Source organism: Callithrix jacchus, chromosome 22, assembly GCF_049354715.1.
Source record: "Callithrix jacchus isolate 240 chromosome 22, calJac240_pri, whole genome shotgun sequence".
Taxonomy (NCBI): domain Eukaryota; kingdom Metazoa; phylum Chordata; class Mammalia; order Primates; family Cebidae; genus Callithrix; species Callithrix jacchus.
This window is the reverse complement of record NC_133523.1, coordinates 31,041,793-31,065,942: the sequence shown is the minus strand read 5'-3', so window position 1 is coordinate 31,065,942 and position 24,150 is coordinate 31,041,793. Positions and strand designations below refer to the sequence as shown.

General features: G+C 46.1%; 1 protein-coding gene across 12 annotated transcripts in view; it reads right to left on the bottom strand.

Annotated features, from left to right (window-relative positions):
- Window positions 1-582: 582 nt before the first annotated feature.
- The window catches only part of GARRE1 (granule associated Rac and RHOG effector 1), an 84,871-nt gene continuing 61,303 nt past the window's right edge, over window positions 583-24,150 (bottom strand). For 8 of the 12 annotated variants that reach the window (XM_035284779.3, XM_078359004.1, XM_078359009.1 and 5 more), the window contains 7 exons: window positions 23,219-23,316; window positions 17,380-17,505; window positions 15,560-16,599; window positions 8,761-8,926; window positions 7,351-7,488; window positions 4,610-4,688; window positions 583-3,487 (listed from right to left, as the gene is read on the bottom strand). In XM_035284779.3, coding sequence (XP_035140670.1) covers window positions 3,179-3,487; window positions 4,610-4,688; window positions 7,351-7,488; window positions 8,761-8,926; window positions 15,560-16,599; window positions 17,380-17,505; window positions 23,219-23,316 — 1,956 coding nt within the window. In that variant the 3' untranslated portion in view covers window positions 583-3,178. Of the gene's footprint in view, window positions 3,488-4,609; window positions 4,689-7,350; window positions 7,489-7,564; window positions 7,698-8,760; window positions 8,927-15,559; window positions 16,600-17,379; window positions 17,506-23,218; window positions 23,317-24,150 lie in introns of those variants that run through there. The other 4 variants (XM_078359003.1, XM_078359007.1, XM_078359008.1 and 1 more) reach the window with 2 other exon arrangements.

The window sequence follows — 24,150 nt, the reverse complement described above, 5'->3', positions numbered from 1 at the left end:
TTCACCATATTGGCCAAGATCATCTCGATCTCCTGAACTCAAGTGATCCACCCGCCTTGGCCTCCCAAAGTGCTGGGATTACAGGTGTGAGCCACTGCGCCTGGCCAAGACAGTTCCTTTTTATCCCTGTGAGGCACAGTATCTCTGCCACAGATCAGGTTCCTGGTGTGGGAAGAGGGTAAAACAAACCCTCATTCCTGGGTCTGCTCATTGGACAGCTGGCTGGGCATGTCACAGCATCTGGTCGGATATGGGTGTTGGCAGACTCCAACCCAGAGAGCCTGCACCCTTCCAGACGACATCTCCTTCACTACTGCACTGGCTACCCCTGTACATAGGCCTGCATAGGGACCTATACCAGCTCAGGCCTTAGGGAAGCCAATAGTGGAAGTGTGGCTGCTTGTTCTGCCTCCTGCCCATCCACTTCAGCTCACCATAATATTCCAAGTAGTCTTCCCCTTGCTGGAGCAAGAGGACAGGCTGACCTAAAAACCAACTCAGTGTGCAGCTTTTCAAAGCAATGAATCAGGCAGGCTTTTGACATAATGTCCTCTGCAGTTCATTTTAAACAAGGATACCAAGTATTATTAAATGTGTATTTTTAATAAAGCTAATAGTTGTTTTACTTATAGGAGCTTTAAAAGTAAGATACAAAATGTAGAGTTCCAGTTTGGAAGCATTGTAACTATACACACAATGTCCTGCTGATGCCCGAGCAAGGCAGCCACACCTGACCATGCAAAGGACACACATTCACACACGCGCACACATGCGCTTTGGCGAGACCCCTCTGCCGAGCGCAGCACCTGGAATTACCAGTGTTCAGAGCAAAGCGGTGCCAGGAACACAGCACCTACATGGAGACTATACAAACAGCTTCACACAGTCTCACAGCCCATGGAGATGCAATTAGAAAATGTCTTCCTTAATAGAGAAAAACAAACTGGAAATGTCGCCTAGCGATGTCACCTGTGCTGGGGCATCAAGGACTGACCTCCGTCCAAGGTGAGGCCTATGGGGAGGCACTATTAAAACAAGAATACTTCAGTATAATAGAACTCGAAATACAGGGTACTGTGGACACATTACTGAAGGAAACAGAAAACTACCTTACAAGTAGAACAGCCACAGACAACTTTAACAGAGATTAGTGTGCACACTGTGACAGCTAACAAAGACAAGAGCCCCGCAGGGTGGGTGCAAAGCACGTGCCTGAAAATGTCTATATACAAAACAGTTCTTTGTAAACATGGTGAGGTGAATGCTCAGAACCACGGTGAAAGATCATAAATACAGGCAGCAACGCATCCCCACACAGCACAAAAGACAACACCCAAGGCCTGGGAACAGCCTGACAACACAGTACTAAAAACTCAGGTGGCTGGGCTCAGACACCCTAGGGGTCCTCTAGAATTAGTGTGTATGTGTGTGTGTACATACATATATTTTTTTTTATTCTTTTTGGTTTTTTTTTGAGACGGAAACTCGCTCTGTCGCCCAGGCTGGAGTGCAGTGGCATGATCTCGGCTCACTGCAACCTCTGTCTCCTGGGTTCAAGCAATTCTTCTGCCTCAGCCTCCCGAGTAGCTGGGACTACAGGCACGCGCCACCACGCCTGGCTAATTTTTGTATTTTTAGTAGAGATGGGGTTTCACTATATTGGCCAAGCTGGTCTCGAACTCCTGACCTCGTGATCCGCCCTCCTCGGCCTCCCAAAGTACTGGGATTACAGACGTGAGCCACCACGCCCGGCCTCTTTTTGGTATTTTTATATATAAATTTACTTATATCTGTAGAAAAATGAGAACATAAATGTGTTATTACAATTTTTTCTGGAAAAGCTTATATGGAGTTAGAAAGAATAAACCATTTATTAGTAGTTAACATATATTAAAATGGTTTAATGATTTAAGAAAATATAAAAAAAATATTAATACTGTCAAACTTTCATACCAGAAAATATTATGGATTTTTCTCAGACTTTTTCAAAGATGAAATATGAAAAATTTAAATAAGTTTTATATAAAGAACTTTCTGTAACCTCAATTAATATACAGTGGGATATGTCTATTCTATATAGATATATTTATTATTATTTCTCAATTTAAGCACCATTCAATTCTTCTGGATCCATTCTGGCTGGAAAATATCCCTAAATCCACAGGATGTTATCTATTTAATGGCACATGTTAACTGAAAATGAGGTGGATTTTTTTTTTTTAAGAACAGAACTTAAATTAATTTCTATCTACATCTTAATTGGTTCGTCTTCTGAGCCAGCTCACAATGTTAATGTAATTTCGAGTGCAGGTGTCTCTGAGTGTCCCTCGACCACTCCCCAAGGACTGTGGCAGTGCCCTGGCCATGTGTGGAGGGATCAAAGGGCAGTGGGTGCAGCCTGGCTCTGCACGTGGACAGCAGCCGGCTGGTTCACCACCACGCACCTTCAGCAATGCACCTCCAACATGTTGCACCATCCTGCTTTCATAAAGCTGGGAAAGGCCGCACTCCTTAGGTGCTGCTGGGTGGCGAGGAGCTGTCCACCCACAGAAACCCCAGGTGACTGCTTCCAATCACAAATATTCTGTATTCCGCCCATTTTGTGTAAGCTTAAATAAAGATAGTGTTAAACAAACCTCCAGCCAGTGTATCTGTTATCTTAAAATATTCAATACATTTTAGGCAGGAGATGTTTTAACTAGAAACCTACATGAAAAAAACAGCTATAAAATACAGTGACTGGTGGGGTCATCACTCAAGGTGTGAAGGAGGGAGAAGAAGAGGGTTTCCGAAAAATGGTCAGTTATGCCCTCAGCTTTCAGGCTTGATGTTTTTCCAATACACAGCAGGACTAAAAACCCAAGAGCTGTGTTTCTTCAAGTGTGGCCATGGCGCTTGCATCAGAGTCGCCTGTGGGGCTTACCAGGCATGCAGGTTCCCCAGCACACCCCCAAGGGCCAGACGCCTGTGTCTCCAGCTGGCTCTCCAGGGCTCTGATGCCACCAATGTTTGAGAAGCCAGGTTTAAAGGCTTGGAGCTGCCAACTACCCTTGTCCCCAAGGAACCCTCCCTGGGATGGGGTGTGCTGGTCCTCTGAGGGGCTGGTGTCACCTAGGCGGCCCTGGGGTGTGGACACTTGTCCCCACAGCTCTGGGCAGGCAGGCAGGCTGGTCTGGGGTCAGTACTGGGGCAAGTAGGCTGGCCTGCGTTCAACCTTCCCAGGGAAGGCCTTGAAGCCCTTGGGTGCTGCCTTGTGTGCTGGTGGGGGTGGGGGCTGTGGTGGGGTCTGCACGTAGGAGAAGGCGGCGGCACTGCAGTCGCTAGTCGCGGCCCACACGGGGGACTGCAGCATCTGCATGGTGTCGTTCCACTGGCTGCCAGGGCTGGTGACTGCATAGAGTGGTGCGCTGGGGCTGGGCAGCGTGCTGGGAAGCGGGGAAGGGTGCTGCCAGGGTGCTTTGGGTGGCCATGTTTTGGTTTTGTTATCCTGAGAGACAGAAGAGAGTTCTTAGTGGCATTTCTGGCAATGTGTCATCTTTTCCCACCTCCCCAGATCCCTGGCCCTTATTTCCTCCTAGGAAGCAGGGTCAGAACCCCACTCACTCCCACAGCCCTGTCCAACAGAGCTCCTTGTATTAATAGCCATCTTCTGTGCTTCTATAGTGCAGTATGGTAGCCACTCGCCACATGTGTCTAGTGCAGACTGAGGAATTTTTTTTTTTTTTTTTTTTTTGAGACAGAGTTTCACTGTTGTTACCCAGACTGGAGTGCAATGGCATGATCTCAGCTCACCACAACCTCCGCCTTCTAGGTTCAAGCAATTCTCCTGCCTCAGCCTCCCAAGTAGCTGGGACTACAGGCGCGCACCACCATGCCCAGCTAATTTTTGTATTTTTAGTAGAGACGGGGTTTCACCTCGTTGACCAGGATGGTCTGGATCTCTTGACCTGGTGATCCACCCGCCTCAGCCTCCCAAAGTGCTGGGATTATAGGCATGAGCCACCGAGCCCAGACAGAATTCTTTTAAAAATATATTTTAGAGGCAGTCTCGCTCTGTCAACCAGGCTGGAGTGCAGTCGTGCAATCATAGCTCACTGTAACCTCAAATTCCTGGGTTCAAGCCATCTTCCTGCCTCAGCCTCTTGACCAGCAAGGACTATAGGCATGTGCCACCATGCTTTAGCTAATCCTTTTTTTTTTTTTCTTTTTTTATTTTATTTTAATAATGTGATTCCAACACAACCTTAGCTAATCTTTTAACTTTTTCGTAGAAACTGTGTTTCACTACATTGCCCGGGCTGGTCATAAACTCTTGGCCTCAAGTCATCCTTCTGCATTGGCCTCCCAAAGCACTAGGATTACATGCATGAGCCACCACGCCTGGCCTGAATTTTTATTTGTATTTAAATTTACATAGCCATATGTGGTGAACGGCTGTCACACTGGATAGCACAGTCGTAAAGTTTCTTGTGGCTTTGAGTCAGCCGAGGTGGCTAATCATTTGCACAGTTATTTAACACAAAGAAGACCCCTCATTATTTTGAGGTGCTCTGAAACTGCAGCTATAGAAGCTAGCCCAAGTCTATACCCACAGAGCCAGCCTGAATACCTGGTTCACATCCTCCACTGTGGTGAGGAGAGGCGGTGAGGGCAGCATGCTGGTGTCCTGCTCTCCACTGCTGTGTTTCCTGAAAGAACAAAGAGCTCAGGGCAGTGATTGCCTGGCTTCCTGCCCAGCCCACCTGCAGGGGTCACAAGAGTGCTAGGCTCCAGCATCTCTAGGCTCTGGTTCTAGGAGGGGAGGAGGCCTGCCTGGGTCCATGGTGTAACGGGGACTAAGGGGAGCCGGCACTGAACAATGCGCTCCTGCATGGCCAGTGCAGTCAGAGCTGAGTTGGATATGGCAGTGGCAGGCAAAGACAGGCTCTGGCTTTTCCCAGCTGCTGAGTCCACCTTCTTCGTTTTTTTTTTAATTTTAATTTAATTTAACTTTATTTTTTTGAGACGAAGTTTTGCTTTTGGTACCCAGGCTGGAGTGCAATGGCGCGATCTCGGCTCACCGCAACCTCCACCTCCTGGGTTCAAGCAATTCTCCTGCCTCAGCCTCCCAAGTAGCTGGGACTACAGGCATGCAACACGACGCCCAGCTAGTTTTTGTATTTTTAGTAGAGATGGGGTTTTACCATGTTGACCAGTATGGTCTTGATCCCTTGACCTCGTGATCCACCCGCCTTGGCCTCCCAAAGTGCTGGGATTATAGGCGTGAGCCACCGCCTCCCACCGTTTTTTATTTTTTGAGACTGAGTCTCACTCTGTTTCCTAGGCTGGAGTGCAGTGGCTTGATCTCAGCTCACTGCAACCTCCATCTCCTGGGTTCAAGTGTTTCTTGTGTCTCAGCCTCCTGAGTAGCTACAATTACAGGCATATACCACCACACCCAACTAATTTTTTATTTTTAGTAGAGATGGGGTTTCACCATGTTGGCCAGACTGGTCTCCAACTCGACCTCAGGTGATCTGCCTGCATCAGCCTCCCAAAGTGCTGAGATTACAGGCGTGAGCCACCTTGCCTGGCCTGCTTTTGGTTAATTTATTTAATAGATACTGTTTCCAAGCACTAGGGATATATGACTTAAAGCTCATTCGTTTTACTAATCACATGAAAAAGTTTGTTACAAGGTTGAATGAAAAAGGCAGGATGTGACCACATCAGAGCCAGCACTCCAGCATGCAGACAACAGTCTCTGCAGATGGTGCCGGACATGACTTAGAAGTCGAATCAGTCATATGTCTTAAAGGGAAGTCTCAAACTCCACCCCAAGCTCAACTTGCTCCTCCTGCAGGCTTCCCACCTCAGTTCACGGCACCCTTCACAGGAAGCTAAGGCAGAAAACTTGTGTGTCATCCTTGACTCTTCCCACCTCACCCATACCCAACTGCTAATTCCCCACCAGCTGCTGCTGCACTTTGTTCAGCTCTGATTATCAGAAGCCTCACTAAGTTCTGAAAATAGAACATCCACCTGTTCTCTGCATTTACAACCCTCAAACCCTGCTTTATTTACCTTCAAAGCACCTAACCTAACCTGACATGATTTTTTGTTTTTTGAGACACCGTCTCACTCTGTTGCCCAGGCTAGAGTGGCACAAACACAGCTCATTGCAGTCTCAGCTTTCCAGGCTCAAGTGATTTTCCCACCTCAGCCTCCAGAGTAGCTGGGACTGCAAGTGTGGACAGAAAACAGCTGAATGTGTTCTAGCAATTGGTCACTGCCACCACCCCCACTACTATTCTGTGCAAGTACCCTTCTGTCTTCACCTGCCTGCTCCCCATTGCCTATCTGATGCAGCCTGTCCTGTCCTGCAAGGACCATGTAACCTGGCCTCCTGTTCTGCTCCACAGCATGGCTTCAAGTGCCTGGGAGGCCTGCGTACCCTCCACTCCCACCCATGGCCCTCAGTCTGCCATCCCGACCAGACCTCGCTTTCTCATATCCACAGCAGTTTCTCTACTTATTTCTAACCAAACTCTCCTCTTAGTTCAGAGCCCATTTTAATTTTTGTGACTACTTTTGAAAACCTTCTTAGGTCTGAATATCCTACATTACTACTTTTTTCCAACTTTGAAATGCCACCCAGAAGTCATTTTGTCCATCTGTTTTTTTGTTTTTTTTGAGACAGAATCTCACTCTGTCACCAGGTGCCAGGCTAGAGTGCAGTGGTGCAATCTCAGCTCACTGCAACATCCACCTCCTAGGTTCAAGCAATTATCCTGCCTCAGCCTCCTGAGTAGCTGGGACTACATATAGGAACGCGCAACCACGCCTAGCTAGTTTTTGTATTTTTTAGTAGAGACAGGGTTTCACCATGTTGGCCAAGATGGTCTTGATCTCTTGACCTAATGATCTGCCCGTGTTGGCCTCCCAAAGTACTGGAATTACAGGTGTGAGCCACTGCGCCCGGCCTGTCCATCTTTTAATAAAGAGACTGATGGTCAGATAGGGACAGCCCCTTGTCTGGGGTTGCAGAGCCTGTGAGTGAGTCCAGATTAGAACTTGTAATCAAGGGCCTGCTCTTCCCACAGAAAGAGCCACCCCTGTCTCCCAAATCCTCCCTTGCCTGTCACAGTGGTGGCCCCAGAGGCCGTGCAAAATGAGGCTGGCTCTTCCTTGTGGAAACCACCTCCTGCAGGTGCTCTTTAGAGGCTTCAGCCAGGCATTGCGGGAAGAGCCCCTCCCCTCTCACACAGGGAGACTGGGGGCAACTGGGATCCTGGCTTTCCCAGGGAGTGAGCTGTGGGTTGCAATCACATGCCCCTTTCTCCCCACCTTGGTTTAGAAATCCCTTCATACCTTCTCTGCTTGACAGCAGCAACGAGATCAGGCCCTGAAAACATGGAGAACAAGCTGTCCCCATTGGCTGAGGACGTCTCATCACTTGAGCTGGCGGAGTCTCCCTGAGCACCTGACCAGCCACCGTGCAGGCCATCCCTGAAAACCGGAGAGAAAAGCTGGGCCAGGGTCTCCTGCAGCCCCACCACCCTCCACCCCACCCTCAAAGGACAGTCCTTACCCTGTACTCATCCCATAACCAAATAGTGGTCTCTTGTCTCTCCCTTCTTAAAATGTGAGGTTTTCCTCCTTTGCCTTATTTCAAAAGTAATACATATTCATCACATTCCTTTATTCCTCTAAGAAGCCTGTGATTTGTATATGAAATTTGTTTTAGAAAAAACAAGGGAGGGAGAGCATCAGGAAGAATAGCTAAAGGATGCTGGGCTTAATACCTAGGTGATAGGATGATCTGTGCAGAAAACCACCATGGCACATGGTTACCTTTGCAACAAATTTGTACATCCTGCACATATACCCCTGAACTTAAAATAAAAGTTGAAGGAAAATAACATTTTAAAAGTAAAAAAAAAAAAAAGCTGGGCGCAGTGGCTCATGCCTGTAATCCCAGCACTTTGGGAGGCTGAGGTGGGTGGATCACAAGTCAGGAGTTCAAGATCAGACTGGCCAACATGATGAAACACCGTCTCTACTAAAAAATACAAAAATTATCTGGGCATGGTGGCTCGTGCCTGTAATCCCAGCTACTTGGGAGGCTGAGGTAGAGAATTGCTTGCACCAGGACCTAGGAGGCGGAGGTTGCAGTGAGCTGAGATGGCATCACTGCACTCCAGCCTGGGCTACAGAGCAAGACTCCATCTCAAAAAAAAAAAAAAAATCATTAACAAGTAAAAAACAAAAAGTTGAGATGGTCTTTAGTCATCCAGATTTACTAACCAGGTAGCAGTATGGATGTGAAAAATCCCCAGCTGTCTTTATGATAAAAATTCACAATCCTCTCAATATACTAGAATCTGAACCATACACTTTTGCTTTTCATAGGATATGACAGCATTCCATAAATCATGTGGGCTTCGCAGCCATACTCATTTTAGTATAAAGCATTTAACTCACAAGCACCATCATGTAAGAGCCTTGTCTAGGGCTGAAGAGTCTGTTTTGAAAATCATGAATGTATACCAATGGCAAATTCACAGGGATACATCACACCAGGTGACATCTAACAGCCATATGACCCTGACCCCTAAAGATTTAATCCCTTGTCACTTTCTCACTTGGGGGCATGGAATTGAACTGCTTGAAGAAAATTCACACAGGCCAAGGAGCCCCTCTTCTCACAGGCCACCCCCCCACCACCACCAGAGACATCTGGGTCTCAAATTTGGCTTCCCTGGAGTAGCCAGCACTCACCCTTCTGTGAAGAACTCGGGGAAAGGCCACGTCCGATGGGTGTCATCCATAGGCGGCCAGTTGCCCCGGGGGTTGCCTGGCCGGCGACCATGCTGGGCCTGCCGCTTCTGCTGCATTGCCTGGCTCACTCCTGCCACGTAGCGTGCAAACTCTGGGTCTGACCCCACTGCATTGGGACAAAGGAACAAACAGGGTTTGGGGACAAACCGGCCTCTTGGTCCTTGCTTACACTCTGCTGACATGCTGGTCCCATATACAATAAAAGGTAGTGAGGAGCTGCCAGGCTTGTGCCGCACAGTGTGGGCTGCAGGCTGTACCCAGCACCCTGCTGTGGGGAGATGGGACTTGCAGCACCTAGGGCTGAGGCTGGGGTACAGTGTGTGCTGGGGCTGTCAGGAAGGGCTATGCCTAGGACAGAGGCAAGCTAAGTGTGAAAGAAACAAAAAAAAGAGAAAAATGGTTTCATTTACTCATGACTAAGACAAATACTAATTACTTTAAAAATTTTTGGCCAGACACAGTGACTCATGCCTGTAATCCCAGCACTTTTGGAGGCCGAGGTGGGCAGATCACAAGGTCAGGAGTTCAAAATCAGCCTAGCCAACATGGTAAAATCCCATCTCTACTAAAAATACAAAAATTAGCTGGGTCTTGTGGCGGCCACCTGTAATCCCAGCTCCTCGGGAGGCTGATGCAGGAAAATCGCTTGAACCTGGGAGGGGAGGTTGCAGTGAGCCATTGCACTCCAGGCTGGGTGATAGACCAAGACTCCAACTCGGGGGAAAAAAAAAAAAAAGTTTCCAGCATCAGCTAGGTGCAGTGGCTCACTCCTATAATCCTAACACTTTGGGAGCTTGAGTTAGGGAGGTCGCTTGAGCCTAGAAGTTCAAGACTAGCCTGGCCAACATGGCGAAACCCCATCTCTACAAAAATTAGCAGGGTGTGGGCCGGCCATGGTGGCTCATGCCTATAATCCCAGCACTTTGGGAGGCTGAGGCAGGTGGATCACAAGGTCAGGAGTTCAAGACCAGCCTGGCCAACATGGTGAAACCCTGTCTCCACTAAAAATACAAAAATTAGCTGGTTGTGATGGCAGGCACCTGTAATCCCAGCTACTTGGGAGGCTGAGGCAGGAGAACTGCTTGAACCCAGGCAGCAGAGGTTGCAGTGAGCTGAGACTGCACCACTGCCCTTCAGCCTGGGCGACAGAATGAGACTCTGTCTCAAAAAAAAAAAAAAATTAGCTGGGTGTGGTGGTATGCACCTATAGTCACAGCTATTTGGAAGGCTAAGGTGGGGGATCACTTGAGCCCAGGAGGTAGAGGCTGCAATGAGCTGAGATTGTGCCATTGCAATCCAGTCTGAGAGACAGAGCCAGACCCTATCTTAAAAAAAAAAAAAAAAAAAAAAGTCTGGTGTCTTGGTGCTCTCTACCTTGAGTCATTAGCCAACAACTTAGAAAATCAGATGATTAAGGCTGGGTGCGGTGGCTCACGCCTGTAATCCCAGCACTTTGGGAGGCCGAGGCAAGTGGATCACAAGGTCAAGAGATCGAGACCATCCTGGTCAACATGGTGAAACCCCGTCTCTACTAAAAATACAAAAAATTAGCTGGGCACGGTGGCGCATGCCTGTAATCCCAGCTACTCAGGAGGCTGAGCAGGAGAATTGCCTGAACCCAGGAGGCGGAGGTTGCGGTGAGCCGAGATCACGCCATTGCACTCCAGCCTGGGTGACAAGAGTGAAACTCCATCTCAAATAAAAAAAAAAAAAAAAAGAAAATCAGATGATGACTTTGGCCAACTGATAACCTGAAAGTTAACAAAGCATCAAAGCACTGGGGTTAGCCAGACAGAGGATATATGCTGTTCCCACTTGTGTCAAAGTTTGATCTAGTAATTTTCTGGCTATTGGACAGGAGACTTGCTCATTCCATGTGAACATCCTAAGTGTAGCAAAGAATAAAATGAAACTTCAGAATGCTTTAAGAGGTGGCTGGAAACATACTGGCAGTGCTGAACGGGATATGCAGGCAGTACAAATGGGAGAAAAGCACAGGTGGCGTTTAGATAAAGTGTCAAACAAAAACATACGGCAGGAAAGCATCTATGAATCAAATCAAATATGATGCAACAATGCATTTTTTAGCTTAAAATTAGGGAGGCTACAAGGGAACAATCCCATTATCAGCTTGTTCTTAGAGCACTGTAACAAGATGATCTCAGTCAAGCTGTCCTGTCTCCTGACCTCCAACCCGTAATGAATTTGTCTATCCAGACAGGGGCAGTAGATGGCGTCCTCTCTAATTCTGTCCAGAGGAGTACCCCTCCTTAATCTGCATCAAGGGCTATGCAGACCTTATGCCCTCAGGGCAGGGACTGTAGAAAGGTATACCATGGACCTCAGGGGCAGAAAGGAACACACAGAAGGAAAACAGTAGGATTTGTAGTCTAAAAAAACCTAAGAGGTGTACAGCACTCAGAGATCAAATATGGTAACATTCTTATTTATTTAAAAAATTTGTTTTGAGGTCAGACATGGTGCCTCATGCCTATAATCCCAGCACTTTGGGAGGCTGAAGCAGGCGGATCACGAGGTCAAGAGATCGACACTATCTTGGCCAACATGGTGAAACCCCGTCTCTACTAAAAATACAAAAATTAGTTGGGCATGGTGGCGGGCGCCTGTAGTCCCAGCTACTCCGGAATCTGAGGCAGAATTGCTTCAACCTGGGGGGCAGAGGCTGCAGTGAGCTGAGATCACGCCACTGCACTCCAGCCTGGCACCTGGCGACAGAGTGAGACTCTGTATCAAAAAAAAAAAAAAAAAAATTTGTTTAGAGATAGGGTCTCACTCTGTTGTCCAGGCTGGAGTGCAGTGGCACAATCTCAGCTCATTGCAACCTCTGCCTCCCAGGTTCAAGTAATTCCTGTGCCTAAGCCTTCCAAGTGGGTGGGACTACAGGTGTGTGCCACTATGCCTGGTTAATTTTAATTTTTTTTTTTTGAAATGGAGTCTCTCTTAGCTGCCCAGGCTGGAGTGTAATGGCACGTTCTTGGCTTACTGCAACCTCTGCCTCAGGTTCAAGAGATTCTCCTGCCTCAGCCTCCTGAGTAGCTGGGATTACAGGCATGTGCCACCACATCTGGCTAATCTTTTTGTATTTTTAGTAGAGACAAGGTTTCACCATGTTGGCCAGGCTGGTCTCGAACTCCTTGACTTCAGGTGATCCGCCCACCTTGGCCTCCTGAAGTGCTGGGATTACAGGTGTGAGCCAACGTGCCTGGGCCACCTGGCTAATTCTTTTTATTTTTGGTAGAGACAGGGTTTCGCCATGTTGCTAGGCTGGTCTTGAACTCTTGGCCTCAAGCAATCTGCCAGCCTCAGCCTCTCAAAGTGCTGAGACTACAGGTGTGAGCCACTGTGCCTGGCCTCAAATATGACAAAATTCTGAAAAATACTGTTTATACTCTGGATTTAGTTTTACAAGACATTCAAAAAATGTACAGACCATTTATGACCAACTGAGAAAACACACTGTGCCCACACTAGTGGATGGCAGCCAGTGTCCTTGCTGTTTCTTAGCAGGGTGGAGGTGTTTACCCTTCTTGTGGCTGAGAGCTGCAGGCACAAGGGTTTCCTACATCCATCCACCCAAGGGGAGCAAGCACCAGACAGCAGGAGCAGTGGCATAAAGAATTTTCAGAAGACACAAACAATGGCTAGGCATGGTGCCTCACACCTGTAATTCCAGCACTTTAGGAGGCTGAGGTGGGTGCGATCACTTGAGATCAGGCAGTCAAGACCAGTCTGCCCAACATGGTGAACCCCATCTCTACGAAGGAAATAAAAATTAGCCGGGTGTGTTGGTATGCACCTGTAGTCCCAGCTACTCGGGAGGCTGTGGCAGGAGAATCACCTGAGCCCGGGAGGCAGAGGTTGCAGTGAGTGGGGACCGCACCACTGCACTCCAAGCCTGGGCAACAGAGTGAGACTCCGTCTCAAAAAAAAAAAAAAAGGAGTGTTAACTCCAGCATTAACTTCCTTCTCATAATGATTGGGGTTGAGGTGTTTCAGCAAGGAATCTTCTCTTCTGGTAGTGATTTACTTGTACAAATATTTGCTATACTTATCGGTAACATTTCATAGTATTCCCTGTGAATGAGGTATATTTTCTATTTCTGTATGCCTTTTGCTAAATTAATTAGAGAAAAAAGTTTGTATGTTACCAAATTCTCTTGCTAATTTTAGAATTTTTTTTGGGGGGGAAGGGGATTTCAATTCTGTTATGACCAAAAAGATGTTCTGCTTAATCTATCATTTTCCAAAGCTATTTGCTTTTTGTCTTACTGCATTTGCTGTCAAGTCTAAGACAAAGTTACATGCTACAGGTGATAACAGTTGCCCTTTTCTGAGTCCTGATATTAAGTAAAATGATTTTTGTTTCATTATATAAGGCAACTACTTTAGCTTTTGGTAGATAGTCATTATTTATTTACTTTTTTTTTTTGAGATGGAGTCTTGCTCTTTTGCCAGGCTGGAGTGCAGTGGCATACTCTCAGCTCACTGCAATCTCCATCTGCCAGATTAAAGTGATTCCCCTAACTCAGCCTCCTGAGTAGATGGGACTACAGGCATGCACCACCACGCCCAGCCAATTTTTTCTTTTTTTTTTATATTTTAGTAGACATGGGATTTCACCACGGCAGGGATGTTCTTGATCTCCTGACCTCATGATCCACCTGCCTCAGCCTCCCAAAGTGCTGGGATTACAGGCACAAGCCACTGTGCCTGGCCTATTTATTTATTTATTTATTTATTTATTTGAGATGGAGTTTCGCTGTTGTTACCCAGACTGGAGTGCAATGGCACGATCTCGGTTCACTGCAACCTCTTCCTTCTGGGTTCAAGCAATTCTCCTGCCTCAGCCTCCCGAGTAGCTGGGACTACAGGCGCGCACCACCATGCCCAGCTAAGTTTTGTATTTTTAGTAGAGACGGGGTTTCACCTCGTTGACCAGAATGGTCTGGATCTCTTGACCTCGTGATCCACCGCCTTGGCCTCCCAAAGTGTTGGGATGATAGGCGTGAGCCACCATGCCCGGCCTATTTACTTATTTTTTAAAGACAGTCTCACTTTGTTGCCCAGGCTGGAATGCTGCAGCTTCAACCTCCTGGGCTCAAGCAATCTTCCCACCTCAGCCTCCCGAGGAGCTGGGACTACAGGCATGTGCCACCACACCTGGCTAATTTTTTATTTTTTGTAGAGATGGGGGTCTCACTATGTTGGCCAGGCTTGTCTTGAACTCCTGGCTTCATGTAATCCACCTACCTCAGCCGTCCAAAGTGCTAGAATTACCAGCGTAGGAGACCGTGCCTGCGCAGGTTTTCCACTTCTTGGTATAATTTTCTAACGCCTATTTTACTATGAAAGAATCCATTTTCTGCTGAATTTTCAAAGGTATTGCTATTAAGTCTCAGATGGTAATGTTTTAAGGTGCTTTTTTTTTTTTTTTTGAGACAGGATCTCTCTCTCTGTCGTCCAGGCTGGGGTACAGTGGCATGATCATAGCTCACTTCAGCCTCAAAATCCAGGGCTCAAGAGATCCTACTGCCTCAGCTTCCCAAGCACCACCACAACCAGCTAACTTTTTGTTTAAATTTTAGTAGAGATGAGGGTTCTGTGATGCTGACCAGGCTGGTCTCAAACTCCTGGCCTCAAGTGATCCTCCTGCCTCAGCCTCTCAAAATGCTGGGATTACAGGTATGAGCCACTAAAGCGTTTTTAATGTGTCTTTTCTTTTTTTGAGACGGAGTCTTGCTCTGTTGCCCAGGCTGGAGTGCAGTGCGTGATCTCGGCTCACTGCAACCTCTGCCTCTCGGGTTCAAGAGATTCTCCTTCCTCAGCCTTCCGAGTAGCTGGGACTACAGGTGCACACCACCACGCCCAGCTAATTTTTGTATTTTTAGTAGAGACAGGGTTTCACCATGTTAGCCAGGATGGTTGCAATCTCCTGAGCTCGTGATCTGCCAGCCTCAGCCTCCTAAAGTGCAGGGATTATAGGCGTGACCCACTGCACCCAGCCATGTGTCCTTTATATTTCCTAATTTGTTTCTCTCTGTTCTCTCTTAATCAGGCTTAGAATAAATTGGCTTAAACATTTTATTGGTCTTCGAAAGATCCTTCTTTTAGAGTTATTTGCAATTTCTACTATATTTTTCTTTTAATTTACTTATTTTTGGCTTTTCCCCCTTAATTCCTCCTCCTAGTTTGTTGTTTGTAAATTCCTTCTCTAATTTCTTAAGGTGACTATGGTAGTATTTTCATTGTTTAGGCCAGGAGAAGCTGTATTCTATAAAGGCAAAAGGGTGTCTACCACCTTTCATAGGTCCTAGAATTTACCCCCAAAAAAAAAGCATTGCAAAGAACAGGTTATACAGTCAAGAAAAAAGCACCCCAAAAAGGGCTGTTCATGTTGGCTTCCAGGAGTGGGCTGGCATAGATTGGAGCCCACTTGAACTATGGGACTTTGAGCTATTCAAGTAACCTCTCTTAGCCTCAATTCTGTTCTCTATAAAATAAGAAAAATAGACCACTCACATTCTCAGCTCCTTTCTCACTATTGTTTCCCACTCTTGCTAGATCTGTCCCATACTTGCCTCCACAGTTAGAAAGGGTTGTAAAGAGGGATTGAGTGACTTCACCTTCACAAGTAAAGCTGCAGCAGACAGGCCCTGGGAAGACCTCAGAAGCTGTGTTTGCTGTTGACACTGGGCAAGGGGTGGGAGGTTTCACATACCTGCAGGATCGAAAGGGAGAATCTCTCCCAGCATTCCAAAGACTCCATCACTTTGGTCACGGTTTGGCCAGGTGTTATTTCTAGGTCCCTGCGGCTTCTGTCCCAAAACCTCTGACATCACATTATCCATATAGCTGCTCACCAGACCCAAGCTGTACAAGTCAGAACTGAGATCAGATATGCCAGGCCATTGACCAAGAGGAGACAGACTTGCTCCAACGGTCTGCACTGGCTGCTGGGATGAACCAGGCACCCATTTCCCAGGTGCTCGAGGCTGGGGCGGGGGCTGGGGCTGCTGCGGTCCAATGGGCTGGAGTAGGTGTTGGTAGTATTGGACTTGAGGTTGTTGCTGCTTTGGGGACTGCTGCTGAGGTGCCAGTCCTGGCTGCGGTGTCAGAGGTGTATGTGCCCCAGCCTGGGGTGGCCGTGGTGGAGGGGGCACAGGCAGTGACGGCTGCTGTGGCTGCATGGCTCCTGCCTTCTGCTCAGTCACTATGGCTGTGGCAGCAGAATTACGCCTTGTCACCAACGGAGAGCCCTGATGTGACTGGCCCATGTTAAAGCCTGAGAGAAAATCTATCACCTCTTGCATTTCCTGATCAGTTGGTAAGTTCATACCCTTCTCGTCCTTGCCATCATCTCCATGCAGGAATTTCTCACGCCTCTCCATGAGAAAGCCATTGGCCACTGTATTACTGGAATTCTGAGCTGACTGTGAAGGGTCTGTAGTCCTGGGGAAATTACCAATGTTTAAAATGCTTTGTAACCTTGTATCAATATTGCCAGGCATTTTGGCCTTCTCTTCTGAACATCCAGCTATGAAGATGTTTTTGGAAGGGGTATTTTGGATGGAATAATTTGTGCTGTTGCTGGAGCTGGTACATGAAGCTTTCTTGGTGAACCGGGATGTCAGTTTGGAGAATGTCTTCTGCAGGCCACCTGAAGATTTGTTTCCGTTTCCAGAAGGCAGGTCAGCCTGGTTCCCAAAATCACAGATCTCCCTTTGCAGCTGGATCTGTATACAGGGTAAAGCTTGTTCCCTATTTAAATAGAAATTAAAAAAAAAAAAAAAGATAAATATATAAAATAATGAAATGGACCTCTTTGTATTTAAGAATGGCATCGAGAAAAAAAAAGAATGGCATTGAGAGCGAGAAAAATCTCTCTGGTTGGTATCAGGTTCACTTATGTTACAGATAAATGAACACCCAGGGGTTTGGAGAGTATGAAGTCTAGTGTCTAACACAGGACTGTGGAAGCTCTGCTGGGATTCTGGCCTAAGGAGTGTGATTGAGTGAAACCCTCTAAGCACAGGAGGGGAAAGCATGGCTAGCTGTGGGGATGCAACTCAGAGGCTAGCTTTGTGCCTGGAGGACAGGGGCTGATAGCAACCTGAGAGAACTGATTGAAAAAGAAAAAAAATTCTAAAAGACATAAGGAAATTTTCTAAACATTTCTCTGTTCTTAATTCAGAAGGAGAATCTGAGTTCAGTTAAAAGTCCTCTTCATGGACTTCCTCTCAAATGACAAAATAAAGGAAGGCAAAAATGTTAGCAAATTGGGGAATCTGGGTACAGGGCATGGAGCAGTTCTCTGTATTATTCTTGCCACTTTTCTGCAGGTTTTTAATTACTCTGAAAACAAAAGTTACTAAAAAGGTAACTTTTGTTTTCAGAATAATTAAAAACCTATTGCCTTATTTACAACACCACATACTATCAGTGACACAAGCCCACATGAAATTGTGCATGGTCATATTGTCCCTATATGCATCTAAATGCAAACCACAGACAATTCAAGTGTCCAGCACATAAACCAACCTTCCAGCCCTCCAGCGGTTTAGGTCCAGTACAGCTGTGTAGAGCACGTCCACCAGACCCAAGGTCTTCTCAGGATCAAGGCTTCTCTGCAGCAGGGACATGGTAGCAGGGTCTTCTTTCAGACACCTAGGCACAAATTAGACTGCATTACCATTGGTTGAACTTCTCTGCAAAGGTCTTTCAAGCAGGTCTCATAGAAAAGGTTACAACTTTTACATACTTCTGGTACCCAATAAAAATCCAGTAACTGTAAGAACATGAAGAGAACACTGGAACTCACTGCTCCACAAAAGGAGGAGGAAGCAAAAGGGTCTGAGATCTTGTGATATTAGAAATATATATTTGGTTTCTGCCTCCAATTCCTGATACAGAGCTCCTAAAACTCTTGAGATTTCCTGGGTGACAGTGTCTTTTGTTCTAACAAAATGACTTGCTTATATGACAAAGCCTGCATAAAAATCCTTAGACCACAGGGTTCTGAGAGCTTCCACGCTGGTAAACACACTGAGGTGCTGGGTGTGGGGCACACCCGGCAAGGGCATGGAGGCTTAGGACCTCATCCCATACACCTCATGCTATAGACCTCTTCACCTGGCTGTTAATCTTTATCTGCTATAATATCCTTTATAATAAACCATAAATGTAACTAAATGTTTTACTGAGTTCTGTGAGCCATTTCAGCAAAATATCAAACCTGAGAAGGTAACGGGGAACCTCTAACTTATAGCCGACTGGTTAGAAGCTTGGTGACAACCTGGGACTTGTGGTTGGCATCTGAAGTGGGGAGCCCTTAACCTGTGGGGTCTGTGCTAGCTCAGACATTCTGATTCCTGCTGACTTTTCCAATAAGTAAACAACACATTTGGCTACCCCAAAACTTACACATCCTCTCTAGTTCCCTCACATCTTGCATGCAGTCCATCACTGAATCCTGACAGCTCTCCTAAAACACATCCAGAATCTAAGCACTTCTCACCACCTTGCTTATGAATTCCCTGCTTCAGGAAACCACCACTCCTGGATCTTAGGACCAAGCTCTCACCTGGTCTTTTTCTCTACTCCTATACCTCCAAAGCCTATCCTTCACACAGCAGCCAAGAGTGAGCTTCCTGTAGTGCCAATCAGAACGTATCACTCCCCTGCTTAAAACCCTTCAATGGCATCTCATTGTGACTGAAATAACATCTAAACCCTCACCACAGCCCTGAAAGCCCTCTGTGCCCAGGCCCTCAACCTTGTCCCAGCCGTGAGGCCTTCTCTTGCTCCCTGAATGAGTTTGTCCACACCTCAGGACCTTTGTTCTTGCTGTTGCCTTTGCCTGAACTTCTCTTGCCTAAGATCTTGGTATGACCAACTGCTTCACATCATTTGGGTCTCCACTGTCCATTCAAGGCACCTCCACCAAGACAACTCCTGACACTTTTTTTTTAGACAGTGTCCCATTCTATCCTCAAGGCTGGAGTGCAGTGGTGTGATCATAGCTCACTGCATCCTCGACCTCCTGGGCTCAAGCGATCCTCCCATGTCATCCTCCCAAGTAGCTGGGACTACAGGCTTGTACCACCACATCTGGCTAATTTTTAATTTTTTTTTGTAGAGATAGGGTCTCACTATGTTGCCCAGGCTGGTCCTGAACTCCTGAGCTCAGCAGATCCACCTTCTTCAGATTCCCAAATTACTAGGATTACATGTATGAGCCACTTCATCTGGCCAAGAGCCCTTTTCTGAGAGGGAAAACTGAGCATCAGAGGTCTATTAGGAAGATGATGTTTGCCAGATCCTGGGCACTCTGGGAGCTAAATGGTGAACTCAACACTTGCAAAGTCACCCAAGGAGGTAGCAGTACTCCCTAACATGACGTTGACTTGAGAAGAAATGTATCAGAAAATGAAATGAGAGTTGGCCAGGCTCAGAAGCACAGGAAAGGGTGAGCAACAACGCAAGCTCTGCCAGTACCCAGCCAGACCTTGGACTCCTCAGAGAGAATCTTAGCAGCTGAGCCTGGCCAAGGTTCAGTGCACCCAATTCTCTCTGCTTGGAATCACTGATTATCAGAACACATTTGCTTTTGTTGTGACTTGGCTTGTCATGTTTGCCCACTAGGAGAGCATTTGTTGGCCATGCAGAAAAAAGTACTATAGCTCCTGGTGATAATAATTTATCTTTCTGAAAAATCAACAATCAACAAACTGGCATTTTTATTTTATTCATCAGTCTTGAGCTGATCAATAAAATGCCCTTAAAAAGCTAAATCAGGGGTGCAGTGGCTCATGCCTGTACTCTCAGCACTTTGGGAGTCTGAGGCAGGCAGATCACAAGGTCAAGAGATCGAGACCATCCTGGCCAACACGGCAAAACCCCATCTTTACTAAAAATACAAAAATTGGTTGGGTATGGTGGTGCATGCCTATAGTCCCAGCTACTTGGGGAGCTGAGGCAGAAGAATCGTTTGAACCCAGGAGGCGGAGGTTGTAGTGAACTGAGATCGTGCTACTGCACTCTAGCCTGGTGACAGATGGAGACTTCATCTCAAAACAAAAACAGAAACAAAAAAACAAGCTAAACCCATTGCTGACAAATCACCAAGACTTGCTTAAAACCCTCTACCTATTCTTAGATTAAAAACCCAATTCCCTCAAAGGTCCTGCAAATCTTGATGTCTACAACTTCCTGTCTTCATCACCACCTGGCACATCTTCTTCTATGCTGGATCGCACCTGAGGCTGCTGCACTTGCATTCCTTCTTCCTGGAGTGTGTTCCCCATCTGCTCTCCACATGGCAGGCTCATCTCAAATCCAATGTCACATCCTTAGAGCTCCTTCCAGACTGACTCCCCGTCTAAAAGTCTTCCCCCAGTCTCTATCCCACTTATTCTCTATCATATAATGGCACTCTCCTCTCATTTCCATCATGCACCTGCCTGTGTTTGAACTTATCTCTTATATGTAATAGCTGTCTCCCCCTTCTCTATTCTCAAGTTGGTTTATGAGGGTCAGGGACCCTCTGTATCTTGCTCATAATTAAATTCCCAGAGCCCAGAACAGTGTCTGATACACAGTAAGCATTCAGCAAATATTTGGTGAAACAAAGCATGGATAGATAGATTAAATACAAAAAATATGATTGTTTAAAAACAAGGTATACTTTGGAAAAAACCTTATCTGGAAGCATATAATAAATTATTGACTTGCTTTGCTGACAATATCCTTTTTCTCCAGGTGGAGTAAAGCAATCATTTCTGTTTGTGTTCTTCCCAACAAGCACATACAGTATTTTGTAATTGGAAATAAACAAAAAAACTAAAATTTTGCAAAATTACCAAAGCAGCCAGCAGAGGGAGCCTCTGCAAGGAGTCACAGTCTATAAGGTCCTTTTGGTGGGGATGCCATGAGTTACAAAGGAAATCAACCCCACAGAGTTTTCAAAACAAACCGAAGTGTTAGCCATTTTCACATGGGCTGTTTACATTCACCTAACTATCCAAAAGTTCAAACTGTTTCCTTCAAAATGAGAATTCTGATTAAGTTTTAACATTTTCCAATTGCAGCTTGAACTGGAAAAAAAATTTTTTTTTTGAGACAGAGTTTCACTCTTGTTACCCAGGCTGGAGTGCAATGGCACGATCTCGGCTCACCGCAACCTCTGCCTCCTGGGTTCAGGCAATTCTCCTGCCTCAGCCTCCTGAGTAGCTGGGATTACAGGCACGTGCCACCGTGTCCAGCTAATTTTTTTGTATTTTTAGTAGAGACGGGGTTTCACCATGTTGACCAGGATGGTCTCGATCTCTTGACCTTGTGATCCACCCGCCTCGGCCTCCCAAAGTGCTGGGATTATAGGCTTGAGCCACAGTGCCAGGCCGAATTGGAAAAATTTAAGAACTCAGGGCAGGGAGTGGTGGTTCACGCCTGTAATTGCAGCACTCTGGGAGGCCAAGGTGGACTTATGATGTACTAAACTGCCCTCTAGAAATGTACTTATTCTCTACTCAACAACCTCTTTGCCTGTTTTCACAGTCTGGCTCAAACTAGTATTGTCGCTATGTTTAGTATTGTTACTATATTTAGTATTGTTATTCTAAAACAGTTTAACAACATTCTGGGCAAAATGACGTCATACGGGTGTTTTTTTTTTTTTTTTTTGAGATGGAGTCTCACACTGTACCCCAGGCTGGAGTGCAGTGGCACAATCTCAGCTCACTGCAACCTCCGTCTCCTGTGCTCAAGCAATTCTCCTGCCTCAGCCTCACAAGTCGCTCAGATTACAGGTGCATGCCACCACAAACGGCTAATTTTTGTGTTTAGTAGAGACAGGGTTTCGCCATGTTGGCCAGGCTGGTCTTGAACTCCTCACCTCAGGTGATCTGGCCTGCCCCAGCCTTCCAAAGTGCTGAATTATAGGAATGAGCCACCGTACCCAGCCCCACATGGTTTCTTTACTTTGTCTCTGAATATTAGGTGAAATTATATATTTTCATTTCTTTTTTTTTGGAGATTGAGTTTTGCTCTATCTCCCAGGATGGCATGCAGTGGTGCAATCTTGACTCACTGAAACCTCCACCTCCCAGGTTCAAGCGATCTTGTGCCTCAGCCTCCTGATTAGCTGCAATTATAGGTACCTGCCACTATGCCCTGCAATTTTTTTTGTATTTTTAGAGGAGATGAGGTTTCACCACATTGCCCAGGCTGGTCTCAAACTCCTGACCTCAGGCCTCCTAAATGCAAGACTCAAAAGCCTGCCTCGGCCTCCCAAAGTGCTAGGATTACAGGTGTGAGTCACCACACCAGGCTGTTACATTTTCTTTCTTTCTTTATTTTTTTTTGAAACAGAGTCTTGCTCTGTCACCCAGGCTGGAGTGCAGTGGTGCAATCTTGGCTCACTGCAACCTCCACCTTCTGGGTTTAAGCAATTCTCTGCCTCAGTCTCCTGAGTAGCTGGAATTATAAGGGCATGTCACCATGCCCGGCTAATTTTTTGTATTTTTTAGTAGAGACGAGGTTTCACCATCTTGGCCAGGCTGGTCTTGAACTCCTGACCTTATGATCCACCCGCTGTGGCCTCCCAACGTGCTGGAATTACAGGCATGAGCCACTGTGCCCTGCTGGAGTGCAATGGCACACTCTCGGCTCACAGCACTTTGGGAGGTCAAGGCAAGCAGATCACCTGAGGTCAGAAGTTCGAGACCAGCCTGGCCAACATGTTTCATGTGAAACCCCATCTCTACTAAAAATGCAAAGAAATTAGCTAGGCCTGGTGGCGTGTACCTGTAATCCCAGTTACTGGGGAGGCTGAGGTAGGGGGAGTGCCTGAGCCAGGGAGGTGGAGGTTGCAGTGAGCTGAGATCATGCCACTACACTTCAGCCTGGGCAACAGAGCAAGACTCCTTCTCAAACAAATGAGCAAACAAGTAAACAAAAAAGACACTTGGTGTGTCATAACATGAGTTCAAGATCATCAGGGTTGTAGCTGGAACAGAGGAGAAAAAATTCTGTGTTCTCTACTTAGCTTTAGAGAATACTGGGTAACTTAGAGAAAATGATATACTATGTTTAAAAGCTGTAGACTCAGTAACAAAGATAATACTGCTGATTATGATCCAAGATTATATAACATTTAGTTATATTATGGTCAATGAGACCATTTTTCAGACTTCTTGGCTTCCTCATCATAGACTAATAATCATGATACATGCCACTAACATATCACTGCTGCCCATAAACCTGCACATGTAGCAAGACTCATCGTGTCAGCTAGCACAGGGACTGTTAAAAACAAAGCCATCATTTGAAAGATGTGCAAACGTCAATCAGTGCTTAGGATCCGTTTAAAGAGGCACATTACCATGTGGATGGGACTTGAACCACGATTCTACAGCCTTCTAAACTGATCTGGGGGGCATAGGCTTCTTTATTTTCAATTTGTGCCGTGTCAACCACCACCTAAGATGGAAAAAAACAAATAACAACAACCAGCTTTCAGAGAGGAAAACAAATCAGAATAAAATCCAATACATAAAATGACTCTCCAAGAACTATTCCCCTAGCAGTACAGTTATGCCAAGGCCAGTCAGGGACCCATGAAGACAATAGCTAGTAATAAAGATGACTGAATTTAAGAATACCTCAATAAACAGAAAACACATTCTGGGCATGCAATCTTATTGAACTGGCAAGTACCCCCTAGCACTTTTTCCACACTATAAATACGTTAATTAGGAATTATTTTGTTTCCTTTATCTTAATATTTTTACTTCATGCACTTAAAAGAAGTAGAAGTGTCAATGAAAGTCAAACCAGGCTGGGTGCAGTGCTCACACTTGTAATTCCCAGGACTTTGGGAGGCTTAGGTGAGAGGATCACTTGAGGTTAGGAGACCATCCAGGCCAACATGGTGAAACACCATCTCTACTAAAAATACAAAAATTAGCCGGGCATGCTAGTGGTCGCCTGCAGTCCAAGCTACTAGGGAGGCTGAGGCAGAACTACTTGAACCCTGGAGGCAGAGGTTGCAGTAAGATGATATTGTGCCACATCACTCCAGCCTGGGCAACACAGACTCCATCCCCCCTCTGAAAAAAAAAAAAAAGTCAAACTAATGCTTCAGATAAGCCCATTTGTCATGACATGCCCAGAAATGGATGAAACTTTTTTTAAAGATTATTTTATCCTCAACCATCAATAAAAACTGAACTACTTCAGGACAGAGGAAAAACTAACCCTTTTTTAATGATTTCCTCTTATTTCCAGGAAGAGTCTTTAATATTAGACAGATGA